General features: G+C 47.2%; 1 protein-coding gene across 5 annotated transcripts in view; it reads left to right on the top strand.

Moving 5' to 3' along the window:
• cabin1 (calcineurin binding protein 1) overlaps positions 1-13,378 on the top strand; it is a 464,264-nt gene that overhangs the window by 19,159 nt on the left and 431,727 nt on the right. For 4 of the 5 annotated variants that reach the window (XM_085962049.1, XM_085962050.1, XM_085962048.1 and 1 more), the window contains exons 8-10: positions 1,199-1,485; positions 6,525-6,693; positions 7,949-8,085. In XM_085962049.1, coding sequence (XP_085818175.1) covers positions 1,199-1,485; positions 6,525-6,693; positions 7,949-8,085 — 593 coding nt within the window. The remainder of the gene's footprint in view (positions 1-1,198; positions 1,486-6,524; positions 6,694-7,948; positions 8,086-13,378) is intronic. The other variant, XM_085962047.1, reaches the window with a different exon arrangement.

Below are 13,378 nucleotides of genomic sequence, written 5' to 3'. Positions count from 1 at the left end.
ACTAAATATTGGGAAGACTGAAGCCATTGTCTTTGGTCCCTGCCACAAACTCTGTTCCCTGACCACCGACTCCACCCCTCTCCCTGGCCACTGTCTGAGGCTGAACCAGACTGTTCACAACCTCGGTGTTGTATTTGACCCCGAGATGAGCTTCCGACCACACACCTGTGCTATCACCAAGGTCGCCTACTTTCACCTCTGTAGCATCGCCCGACTCCGCCCCTGCCTCAGCTCATCTGCTGAAAACCTCTTTGTGCCTTTGTTACCTCTAGACTCGACTCTTCCAATGCTCTCCTGGCGGGCCTTTCAACTTCCACCCAACGTAAACTTGTGCTCATCCAAAACTCTGCTGCCCATATCTTAACTTGCACCAAGTCTCATTCGCTCATCGCCCCTGTGTTTGCTGACCTACACTGGCTCCTGGCCCGACAACACCTCAATTTTAAAATCCTCATCCTTGTTTTCAAATCCCTCTGTGGTCTCTCCTCTCCCTATGCCTGTAACCTCCTCCAGCCCTACAAGCCTTCGAGATCTCTGCACTCCTCCAATTCTGACCTCTTGCGCATCCCCGATTTTAATCGCTCCACCATTGGTGGCCGTGCTTTCAGCTGCCTGGGCCCTAAAATCTGTAATTCCCTCCCTAAACCTCTTTCTGTCTCTCTACCTCGCTCTCCTCTTTTAAGATGCTTCTCAAAACCGACCTCTTTGACCAAGCTTTTGGTCATCTGTCCTGATACCTCCTTCTGTGGCTCGGTGTCAAAAATGTTTTTATTGATATCGCTCTTGTTTGTGCCTTGGGACGTTTTTCTATGTTAAAGGCGCTTTTTAAATGTAAGTTGTTGTTGCAAGTAGCATGTGAGCAAAAATATACTGTGAAGAAGCGAATATAAGTAGAATTTTTAAAATACTTTGTACAAAGTAATTCCTTCGTCAGTTGCTGGAAGGTACGCAAGGTGGACTGTGGGTGACTAGTTGTCTCTTCCCCGCCCTCTCCCTTTATTTCCTCCTCCACACATGGGTCTCTCCTCAGCACTGTCTCTTGATGGAATGACCAAGGGAACCAAGACATGCAACTGTGATTTATCACCCTTGTAACAACTTATTGGAGCACTTGTGTACTGTACTATTCAAAGACCAGTGCTTCAGTTCCTGCAGGTAACATAGGCACTTAATATATTGTCGCATTTTCTCTTTGTAGGTGGAGATGCCTGGGTGAGAGCTTACTGGCTACGTACATGCACTTGACATCTTCTGAGCCTCCTCACCCCAGCCTTGGTAGGATGATAGATCTTTGCATGTACAGAGATCCGTCCCAACATCTCTTGACATCACCAACAGGCACGCCTGTCAGCGTCATCCAGCCCAATCCCACTACTTCCAGTCCTGCACCAGTGGTGACGGCACCAACAATGCCAGCACCAGCTGTGGTTACACCAGCAGCTCCAACTCCAGTTCCAAGTGTGGCAGAAGCTGTAGCAGTACAAGGTTAGTATGAGTAGTTGTTGTTGTTTCGTAGGACCGGAAAAGCTCATGATGGGATGTCTAGTTTGGCTCTCCATTCGATGGCCTCTTGAGATGCCGAGTGGCGAAATGAGGTGCCTCCCGCAGCAGATCTCAGTGGGCAGGTTGATGTGATGTGTTCCATGGTCTGGGACTCCTGGCTTCAGTTGCACTTTGGGTCGGTCTCATCTTCCTCTTCCACTTGTGGAGCAGGTGGCCGCACCGTCCGTGCCCTGTGCGGATTGGGTTGAGCGCTGTCCACTGTCTGCGAGGGGGGTTGGAGCCAGGGACCTCTGCTGTTGGCTCAGTGATGAGGTGTCGGTTCTTTATGTTGCGTGCGTCCCACGATTCCGTCCATCTGGATAGCGGGTCGATACCAGCTGCATGAATATTGACTGCTGTTTCCCGAATGGCGGCGCGATTTAAAGTGCTTTTGTGGAGGGTTTTTCCAAGTCTTCGTGAATGGGAAGGTCGATGTTGCTCATGATTTTTCCATCTCGCGGAGCACGGTGGCGTCGCGGCGAATGGCACGTGGGGTAATGTGGGACAGCACCAGGAGCCACTCAGCTGGAGTGGACTCGAGCGTCCCTGACACCGTCCTCATGGCGGCGTTCAGCTGCACGCCCACGATCTTTGTGGTGGCTGCAGGACCATAAGGTCGAGCAGTGTCCTGCAACATATGAGTACCATTATATCTGTGACCTGAAGAATGGTGGGATACAGCAAGTTTTGAAGTGATAGTGAGAAGATGTAGCCCAGGAGGTATGTTTCCTGGTATTGGGTGGAGTTGTTCGAGAATGCCTTGCTCTTTCATTAATTACAGTGGTTCTGTTTACATCGTACAGATTGATTTTGAATCAATATTGCTGAGTGATGGGACATTCTTCTGTGCTGATGTCCTCCTGACCTATGCAGGGAAAACAAGGATGAGAATTTTACAGATCTGTAGTAACATACACACAAGATAAATGAAAATTGATGGGCCAAAAATGTATTGCTGAACAGATGTACCTAAGTAGCTGTGATGCTGATAATGGTAATCTGAAGATGCCAAACTGTATAAGTAGCTTCAGACCACCCCCCTAACCCAGGAATGTTGTGGCACACTCCTAGCATCTGTGGGTGTACCCAAGAGTAAGCAGGCAGCCATATTTCACAAGGCTTCGAGTTTAGATCCTGCAGTGCCTCTTTACTGGCCAGGCTTCCTAATTGATCTGGATCTGAGGTGGAGTTGGGTCAGTTCAGGATTGGCATAGATTAGTTATTGCAGCTGGTGGGGGAAAAATTGGGTTGAGCCGCAAATGGGGCGCCAAGCTCGCCTGGGCGCCGGATTTCGCGCTGCAATCAGAGCAGCAGCGATCATCGGAAATTCAGCTTGAGCGCCCCAAGAGGGACCCGGGGCGAGGCTCGAGGCGCTCCGCGTCCCCCTTAGGGCGCTGAAACGGAATATCGCAGCGCAACGGCACGGCGCCACACGGTACTGCAGGCCTTCCTCCCATTCTTAAGGGGGAGGGGCCTGCACCAGCGCGATGAGCGGTCGCGCGTGCCGGCAAAAGAGCCCGGCACCGAGGAGAAGTGCCGGGCTCGGAAAGCAGCCGGCAATGACGCGGGGGGAGAACAGGAGGCCGGGGACGGAGGTGCTGGCAGATGGCTGCCGGAAAAAAACGGCCGCCCCGCACCTCCACCTTAATTTGCGCCACTGCCGCCACAGGTAGGCCCCGTGAACCGGGCGCGATGAGCGAACGGCGCTGCAGAGGCGGTCGCTGCCAAATATCACGAGCGGGGCGCTGCGCACACCGATGACGTCATCGGTGGCGGCGCAGTGCAACAGGCTAACGCTGCCATTAGCGCCCCAGCTAAATGTCGCGGGAGGCGTGGCCAGCGGCGCTAAAGCCACTGAGCGCCCTCTTTAGGCGCTAACTGGTGGCGCAGCCCACCGAATTTCTCCCCCGGTATCTGATTTTTCCAAACTGGTATTGAAATGTGGGGTTTTTTTTTGCAAACGAGGTATGCATTTTTGTAAGTAAACACTCGAACAGCAGCTGTCAAATGATGTATAGAGTACATCTTAATTTCTGAATGCTTTTAAGTGTTGCTGAAAATGAATGTAGCAGAACTACTAATACAAGTAATTGATGTAAAAACAGAAAATGCTGGAAACACTCAGCAGGTCAGGCAGCATCTGTGGAGAGAGAAACAGAGTTAATGTTTCAGGTCGATGACCCTTCGTCAGAACTGGAAAAAGCTGGAGATGGAACAGGTTTTTAAGCAAGTGTCGGGGCAGGGAGGAAAGAACAAAAGGGAAGGTCTGTGATAGGACAGAAGGCAGGAAAGATTAAGAGACAAAAGGGATGATGGCGCAAGGAGATGGTAATGGGACAAGTTAAGAAACAAAAGCTGGCTCTAGATGAAGTGTAAATAGCAATGGCTGAATGATTGACAGCTGCCATGTGAGAGAGAGAAAAATAAATGATAGGGGCAGAGGTTATGGTCTGAAATTGTTGAACTCGATGTTGAGTCCAGAGGGCTGTAAAGTAATTGATGTCATTGGTTCAATATAATTGATAGGGCGGTGGTAGCAGATTTCATCGTAACTTTCAAAAGTGAATTGGATATAGTTGAAGGAGACAAATGTTCAGGGCTATGGGGAAAGAGCGGGGGAGTGGGACTAATTGAATAGCTCTAGTAAAGCTGGCATAGGCGCGATGGGCCGAATGGCCTCCTGTACTGTCTCATTCTATGATTCTATAATCCATGCCATTGTTACCTCCATAATAATAATCATAATCAACTTTATTGTCATTGTTAGTGCACAAGTGCAGTACAATGAAATGTAGGCTTGCGGCTCCCGAGAGTGTACATTTAGATTAAGACATTTAAACATTCAACATACATTTGGCTTGTCATATATTAACATAAACATAACCATAATAAAGTGCATTGGCAGATGTGCAGGCTTTAGAGTTTATTTGTGGAGTTCAGTAGGATGACAGCCCTGGGAAAGAAGCTGTTCCTAAATCTGGTCGTTCGGGTGCGAATGCATCTGTAGCGTCTCCCAGATGGCAGGAGGGCGAACAGACTGTGGCTGGGGTGGGTAGGGTCTTTGATGATGGTCCGTGACCTCCGTAAACAGCGTTTCTGGTATATGTGCTCTATGGTCGGTAGCCGGGTGCTGGTAATGCGTTGGGCAGTTTTGACTACCCGCTGCAGGGCTTACCGGTCATAGTAGCTACAGCTGCCATACCACACTGATACAGTTCGTCAGGATGCTCTCTATTGTGCAGCGGTAAAAGTTAGAGAGGATCAGGGGTGACAGGTTACATCCCTTCAGCCTCCTTAGGAAATATAGGCGCTGCTGGGCCTTCTTCAGCAGAGAGGAGGTATTGAGGGACCAGGAGAGGTCTTCGAGGAACTTAGAGCTGTCCACCCTTTCCACCACAGCCCCATTGATGTGGATGGGGGTGTGACTACCGCCTTTAGACTTCCTGAAGTCCACAAGGATTTCCTTGGTTTTCTTGATGTTAAGGGCCAGGTTGTTATCAGTGCACCACTTCCCGAGATGCTGGACCTCCTCCCTGTAGGCTGACTCATCGTTGTTGGTGATCTGGCCTACTACCGTGGTGTCATCCGCAAACTTGATGATGGTGTTGGAACCATGAACAGCCACACAGTCGTGGGTGAAGAGGGAGTAGAGGAGGGGGCTCAGCACACATCCTTGTGGGGCCCCCCGTGTTCAGGGTCGGGGGGGGGGGGGAAGGAGGTGTGGTTACCTAATTTGACAGACTGGGGTCTGTTTGTTAGGAAGTCCAGGGTCCAGTTGCAGAGGGAAGTGTTCAGGCCAAGAGTTTGGTGGCCAGCTTGTTGGGGACGATAGTGTTGAATGCTGAGCTGTAGTCTATGAACAGCATTCTGATGACTATTCCAACACACTCCTGGTCAGACTCCCACCTTCCACCCTCCATAAACTAAACTCATCCAAAACTCTGCTGCCCGTGTCCTAACTCGCACCCAGTCCCGTTCACCCATCACCCCTGTGCTCACTGACCTACATTGGCTCCCGGTTAAGCAATGCCTCGATTTTAAAATTCTCATCCTTGTTTTTAAATCCCTCCACGGCCTCGCCCCTCCCTATCTCTGTAATCTCCTTCAGCCCCACAACCCCCTGAGATATCGGCGTTCCTCTAATTCTGCCCTCTTGAGCATCGCTCAATCATCGGTGGCCGTGCCTTCTGTTGCTGAGGCCCTAAGCTCTGGAATTCTCTCCCTAAACCTCTCTGCCTGTCAAACCCTCTTTCCTCCTTTAAGACGCTCCTTAAAACCCATCTCTTCACCTGCCCTAATTTCTTATGTGGCTCGGTGTCAATTTTTTTGTCTTATAATACTCATGTGAAGCTCCTTGGGACGTTTTACTACGTTAAAGGCGCTCTATAAACTCACGTTGTTGTTAATCTCTAGTTGCCCTGAGAGATGGTGGTGGGCCGCCTTCTTGAACTGCTATCTTGTTCTTTGTAGCAGTTTGATATAACCAAGTGGCTTGTTACTCCACTTCAGAGGGTAGTTAAGAGTCAACCACGTTGGGGTGGGCTGGAATTACATGTAGGCCGGACCGGGTAAGGACGGCAGGTTTCCTTCCCTGAAGGACGTTCGTGAACCAGTTGAGTTTTTACGACAATCCGACCGCTCCATGCTCACTTTTACTGAAGGCAGGTTTTCTAAATTCCAGATTAAAAAAAAACTGAAATCTAATTTTGAAACTGCTATGGTGAGATTTGAACATGCATTCTCTGGATTATTAACCCGGTCTTTTTGGATTACAAGTCCACTACGATACCTTCCCCTTTATAAGAAGATCCTAGATCCTATAAAGAGGAATTTTCTGCTGAACTTTGAACAAGGCATGTTAAATGTGGGAATTTGTGCAAAGTGAGCCTTGTGACTGATGCAGTGAAGTTCTTAGTTAGTGCTACAGTGCTGCCTTTGCAGTTCATTTACTGATGTTTTTTGTTGAATTACCATTTTTAAAGCAGACAGTTCGATCATTGACAAGGCTAAGAAAGGCTCCAAGAGGAAGCGGATAGCCGATGAGGCGGGAGAGCCAGCGAAGAGACGCTCGGCTCGAGTGAGAAACACCAAGTGTAAGAAAGAAGAGAAGATTGACTTTCAGGAGCTGCTGATCAAGTTTCTGCCCTCGAGGTACAATCGACGTTCCAGTGAAGGATGGGGCTTCTTTTCAAGAAGTTATAAAATATGCATACCAATCCTAAGCAATTAGTCTTCAATGGTATATTAACACAGCAGAGACTGTCCCTAAGCAAACTGACCCAGTAACATGCTGTGCTGTTAAGTAGTAAAAAAGAGATCTGTTCCTGTAGTTACCCACACGACAAGTTGCCGATTGAGGGAAAGCAAAAGTTTGGTTAACTTGTGTTTGAGAACATGGCAGTGACATATGACTGGTTAGAATGGAATTTGGTGATGTTCAAGGTTGGAGGGGGTCACAATTGTTTACTGGGAAGGTCCATTAAGCGTGTCCACATTTCCCCCTAGGAAGGTGCAACAGGTCAGATATATGTGAATCATGATTCCCATTCCTGACTTATTGTCAATAACTGGTTGACACATCAGTAGCGCTCCATGCCCCCCCTTCCCCCCCCCCCCCTTCCCCCCGCTGGAGGGACATTGCATCTGACTATGGCAGCTAGCCCAAAACCCAATCGGGCATTGTTCATGTGGGAAACTGGAACAACACAACCAGTAAAACTGCCCTATACCTTAGCTGTCTGTCATGGTTGTGAATAAAACGTCAAACAAATTAAGAAAACAATCTGCTGTAAAATTGGTCAGTGGGCTGGAGGGCATAGAGAGAAGAGCAGAGTCTGGTTGCCTTCCCACTGTCCTTGCAATTGTGACTGATGATGTGGTTCTCCAAGATACTTAACCAATTTAAGCTACTTATCCCTATAATCTCCCTTGGCTATTCCGTCAACCACCTGATCAGTGAATTAATGCTTTCTTGCATCCCACCTGAATCTACCTCTTTCAGCTTACCCTCATGTCTCCTTGGTCTGATCTCCTGTAACAAATCAGATAACCCTGATTGATCCTCTACATCCCTGCACTGCTTTACTTTGAGTACCTCAGTCATATTCTCTCCTGTTGTAAGGTTTATTTTCTAGCCTAATTCCAGCTGTTTACAAAATATATCTGCAATGTTGTTTCCTGTTTGAATGCAGCCCACACATAAACAGTGCGTGCTGTATCTTATGCAAAAGAGTCATTGTGTGGATCGAAAATGGCATCCCCTTCTCGATGCTCATAAAATGTTCCATGTGTTTTGAGTAGGTTGCAGTTGATATTTCCTGAGATCTAGCCTGTGCACAATAGTGGAAAGCAGTACTGCTGCTGTAATAAGGCAGTCAATTCATATTCACTCCTGCTCTCTCACTAGGCTGAAAAGGGTAGATCTGGAGGATGAAGAAGATGCGTTTAGCACCTTTGAAGTACAGACGGAGTTGAAAAAGGAAAGTCAGCAACTAATGGGCCCATATCGAATGCAATTTGATCCTTCATCTTTCATGGAATTTGGTAGGTTTTCAGAGCAGGGTTCCTTTTAAAACTTATTCTTGATGGGACCCTTCAAAGTTATCTGCATCAGCATCAGCTGGGAGCCACTTGTCCGAAGCTTTGCCCCTAATCCCAGGACGTCCGAGTGGTGGATCAACGATAGTCTTGCTGCGTTACGGGGGTTGGCTTTGTGACCTTTGATTAAGTGGCCTTCGACGTATGATGTGTTTGCCTCTATTTTATGATTGCAGATGTTGATGTGTGGCATTTTGACCTATTTTGGAGCAACATTTTCTCTAGAAACCAAGACACGGGAGTTGCTGAAAGTGACCATGTAAAGTGCAAAAAATAATATTTAAGCTCTCTTATGAAGTGTCTTATATAATTTATATAAAAATGTTAGACTTTTATACCTGTGAAGATATTCTGTCTCCTGCTGCTCATGCCCAGCATTCATATAATTCATGTGTTTTTTTTAGGCACCTTTTGTTAATCTGTACATTGTTAGATTTTTTGGGTAGCAAAGAATGATTTTATATTTAGTTGACTTTTAAAGATCTATTTACATTTGTAAAGCTGGTCAAAGTCATGTAAATCCTTTACACTGGTGACCAGGGTTTTTTTGTGTGAAGCAAGCCACCAAAGGGGCATTGAGCTTCGAGTGAATATCTGCTGGGAAGGATTCCAGACTGCTACCTGAAAAGACCGTTCCAAATTGGCTCAAGTAATGAGGGAGGAGGTGTTTAGAATCTTAAGGACCCACAGCCCTTCCCAGCATCAGTCACAAGTTGGCTCCATCTGCTGGTTTGGCCTCCTGGTCAATGTTGATTGAAGTTAGTGCTGATTGATACAGTGACGGTCTTAGACAGGGGTTGAGCTGAGTTCATCACTGCTATAAAATACATTTGTGTGAATCAAAGTCGTTGCCTTCGCTCAAGCAACGATGATCAGTTGATTTTTATTGTCCTGATAATCATAGCTTTTGGTATTGATCAAAAGTGTTGATCTAGGCTCAGGAACCTCATTGACCAATATAAACTCTGACACTAAAAGCCATCTCCTCCCTAAATGACCATTCCTGTAAGGAGCCCTCCCTCTCCCATGATCCAGAAGCTGTAACTTTTGTATAATCTGTTGACAGTCAAGTTGTGTACCCAAGAAAAAATAATCACCTGAGTGCCAGTAACCTGCTGAAATAATTGAATGTAGTCTTGCACTATGCTACTCTGCTATCTTTGTAATGGTGGGAATTATGCACAGATCAAGAGCTCTTGTAAACCACTGATTTATATGCACACACAGTGTGTAATGGATCAGTTGTCCTTCTAGGAACTCTGGCTGCTATCGAAGCGTTTTATTTAAAAGTCTCTGTTGATTCACTACACAAGCCCTATTTTGTGGCATGACAAATGCAGTGGATTTCATCACCTTGAAAACTTTGCAGCAACAACTTGCACATATATAGCACCGTTAACAAACCAAATAGCACTGAAGAGTTGGGGGAGTTGTTTGAAGGTGCAGTTGGAGGAGGCTTTTGAAGGTGGGAGAGTGGCAGCAAAGTGGAGGGATTTAAGGAGATAGTTCCAGATTGTAGGGCTGAAGGTTCAGCCTTTGAAGGTGGGGGATGCAACGGAGTCCAGAGATTGAAGAGCAGAGAGACAGATTGGCAAGTTGGGCTGGAGGAGGTTGCAAAGGTTAGGAGGGATGAGGCCTTGGAGGGATTGGTAAAATGAGGATGAAGATTTTGAATTAAATACACAGCAGATGGGGGAATCCAGCAGAGAACAGGGGTGATAGGGCAGCAGGGCTAGGTCTGGGATAGGTGGTGAACTTTTGGAATAGTTGAAGTTTGTGCACGTTGGAGACTGCCGAGAAGAGTGCTAGAGCAGTCGAGCTTGGCGGTGACACAAGGAGGGTTGAGGACCTCAACATGGTATTGGCATAAGGCCAGAGATGAGTGATGCCATAGAAGCAGAAAAAGGCGTTCACGGCGATGGAAAGGTTATGGGATTTGAAGCTCAGTCCAGAATCAAAAGGGGATCTGAACCTGGAGACATTACATGGGGTAGAGAGTGGTAGCAGAGAGGTAGAGCTGGATGTTGTCATTATACATATGGAAGCTGACTCCATGCTGCAGAAAAAAGAAAGATTAGCATTTCTATAGCGCCTTTCACAACCACCGGACGTCCCAAAGCACTTTACAGCCAATGAAGTACTTTTGGAGTGTAATGTGGGAAATGTGGCAGTCAATTTGAGCACAGCAAGCTCCCACAAACAGCAATGTGATAATGACCAGATAATCTGTTTGTGTTATGTTGATTGAGGGATAAATATTGGCCAGGACACTGGGGATAACCAGGGCTGTTTCAGTGCTGTGCCATGGGATCTTTTACGTTCACCTGAGAGCAGATGGGGCCTCGGTTTAACGTCTCATCCAAAAGACGGCACCTCTGACAGTGCAGCACTGGAGTGTCAGCCTAGATGTTTTTGTGCTCCAGTCCCTGGAATGGGACTTGAACCCACAATCTTCTGACTCAGTGGTGAGAGTGCTAACCAATGAGCCACACTGTGGATGTTTGAAGGATGTTTGGCATGGATTAGCACCCCATGTCCAACCTCCCTTTCCTCTCCAAAGTCCTTGAACGTGTTGGTGCCTCTCAAAATTGTGCCCTTCTTTCCCGTAACTCCATGTTTGAACCCATCCTATCAGGTTTCCGCCACAGCACTGAAACAGCCCTTGTCAAAGTTGCAAATGAGATCCTATGTGACTCTGACCATGGTAAACAACCCCTCCTCATCCTTCTTGGTCTATCTGCAGCCTTTGACATGGTTGACCACACCATCTTCCTCCATGGCCTCGCCATCATCGTCCAGCTGGCTTTGTCTGCACTTGCCTAGTTCCATTCATTATCTACATGCTGCCCCTTGGCGACATCGTCCGAAAACACAGCATCGGGTTTCACGTACGCTGGCGACACCCAGCTCTACCTCACCACCACCTCTCTCAACCCCGCCACTGTCTCTGATTTGACACGCTGCTTGTCCAGTACTGGATGAGCAGTAATTTCCTCCAACTAAATATTGGGAAGAATGAAGCCATTGTCTTCAGACCCCGCCACAACTCTGTTCTCTAGCCACCGACTTCATCCCTCTCCCTAGCATCTGTCTGAGGCTGAACCAGACTGTTCGCAACCTTGGCGTCCTGTTTGATACTGAGAGAAGCTTCCAACCACATATCCACTCCATCACCAAGACCGCCTACTTCTACCATCGTAACATTGCCCAACTCTGACACTGCCTCAGCTAATCTGCTGCTGAAACCCTCAGCCATGCCTTTGTTACTTTGAGATCTCCACAATGGAGGTGGGGAGAAACACAGCTACTGGAGTCACCAGAAACCTCTGCTATTTAAATCAATGAGAGATTATCTGCAATATAAAAAGTCAGGAGTGTGATGGAATACTCTCCACTTGCCTGATACCTGGGATGGCAGGAATGACGTATGAGGAGAGATTGGGTCGATTGGGCTTATATTCGCTGGAGTTTAGAAGAATGAGAGGGGATATCATTGAAACTTATAAAATTCTAACAGGACTAGACAGACTAGATGCAGGAAGGATGTTCCCGATGACGGGGGAGTCCAGAACTAGGGGTCACAGTCTAAGGATAAGGGGTAAGCCATTTAGGACAGAGATGAGGAGGAATTTCTTCACCCAGAGAGCGGTGAGCCTGTGGAATTCTCTACCACAGAAGGCAGTGGAGGCCAATTCATTAAATATATTCAAGAAGGAGTTAGATATATTTCTTAAGGCTAAAGGGATCAAGGGATATGGGGAGAAAGCAGGGACAGGGTACTGAATTTGGATGATCAGCCATGATCGCATTGAATGGCGGAGCAGGCTCGAGGGGCCGAATGGCCTACTCCTGCTCCTATCTTCTATGTTTCTATGCCTGGATGAGTGCAGCTCCAACGACACAAGAAGCTTGACATCATCCAGGACAAAGCAGCCCGCTTGATTGCACCCCATCCATCACCTTAAACATTCACTCCGTCCACCACCGGCGTACCGTGGCTGCAGTGTGTACCATCTACAAGATGCACTGCAGCAACTTGCCAAGGCTTCTTCGGCAGCACCTCCCAAACCCGTGACCTCTTCCACCTAGAAGGACAAGGGCAGCAGGCGCATGGGAAACACCACCACCTCCAAGTCGCACCCCATCCTGACTTGGAAGTGTATTGCAGTTACTTCATCGTCGCTGGGTCAGAATCCTGGAACTCCCTCCCTAACAGCACTGTGGGAGTACCTTCACCACACGGACTGTAACGGTTCAAGAAGTCCGCTCACCACCACCTTCTCGAGGGCAATTAGGGATGGGCAATAAATGCTGGCCTTGCCAGCGACGCCCACATCCCATGAATGAATAAAAGAAATATAAATTGGTGAACCAATTTTATTTAAGGCCAACATCCAGTCTTTGAGTAAACACGAGGAGCAACTCAGACTGACATCACTGCCATGTTTTACTCGATTGGCAGTTCTCGAGCTTCCATCCTTTCCCTTTCATTTAATTTAGATTGTTTGAGTCGACAGACCTCTGGGAAATTGTGCTGCTGAAATCTGTTTTAGTTGGTTAATGTTCTTTTCAATGAAAGAATCACTTAGTAGGTGTAATAGGCTGGTGCCTGGCGTGCTTGGCCTGCAAAGAGATTTTGATCAATCTTGACAACTGATTGTGCCTTTTGGGAGCAGTATTTGGGGCATACTGTTACTAAGCAGAATTTTGCTAATTGTGTGTAGATTGTCCTGCCTTGTGCTATTCCTGCTGCAGTGGGTCAGCACAGAAAGGATCCCTCCCGAGACCAGTCACAAGGAAGCAACCTGATTTAACTTTTATATCAACATTACTGTCTGGATTTAATAGTTCAGGAAAATAAGTATTTCAGTGTTGCAGTCTTTAAATTGTAGGTCTTTAGTGACCTAGTGCCATGGTTTGTATTATAGAATGATGCAGCACAAAAGGAGGCCATTCGGCCCATCGTGCATATGTCGGCTCTTTGGTAGAAGTATCCAATCAATCCCACTCCCCTGCTCTTTCCCCATAGCTCTGTAATTTTTTTCCCTTTAAGTATTTATCCAGTTCTCTTTTGAAAGTTACTATTGAATCTGCTTCCACCACCCTTTCAGGCAGTGCATTCCAGATCACAACAATTCGCTATGTAAAAATGTTTTCCTCATGTTACGTCTGGTTCTTTTGCCAATCACCTTAAATCTGTGTCCTCTGGTTACAGACCCTTCTGCCACTGGAAACAGTT

The sequence above is a fragment of the Somniosus microcephalus genome, chromosome 19 (assembly GCF_052327205.1).
Source record: "Somniosus microcephalus isolate GS21.2 chromosome 19, FLI_Smic_1.0, whole genome shotgun sequence".
Classification (NCBI taxonomy): Eukaryota; Metazoa; Chordata; class Chondrichthyes; order Squaliformes; family Somniosidae; genus Somniosus; species Somniosus microcephalus.
This window is presented reverse-complemented; position numbering and strand designations above follow the sequence as displayed.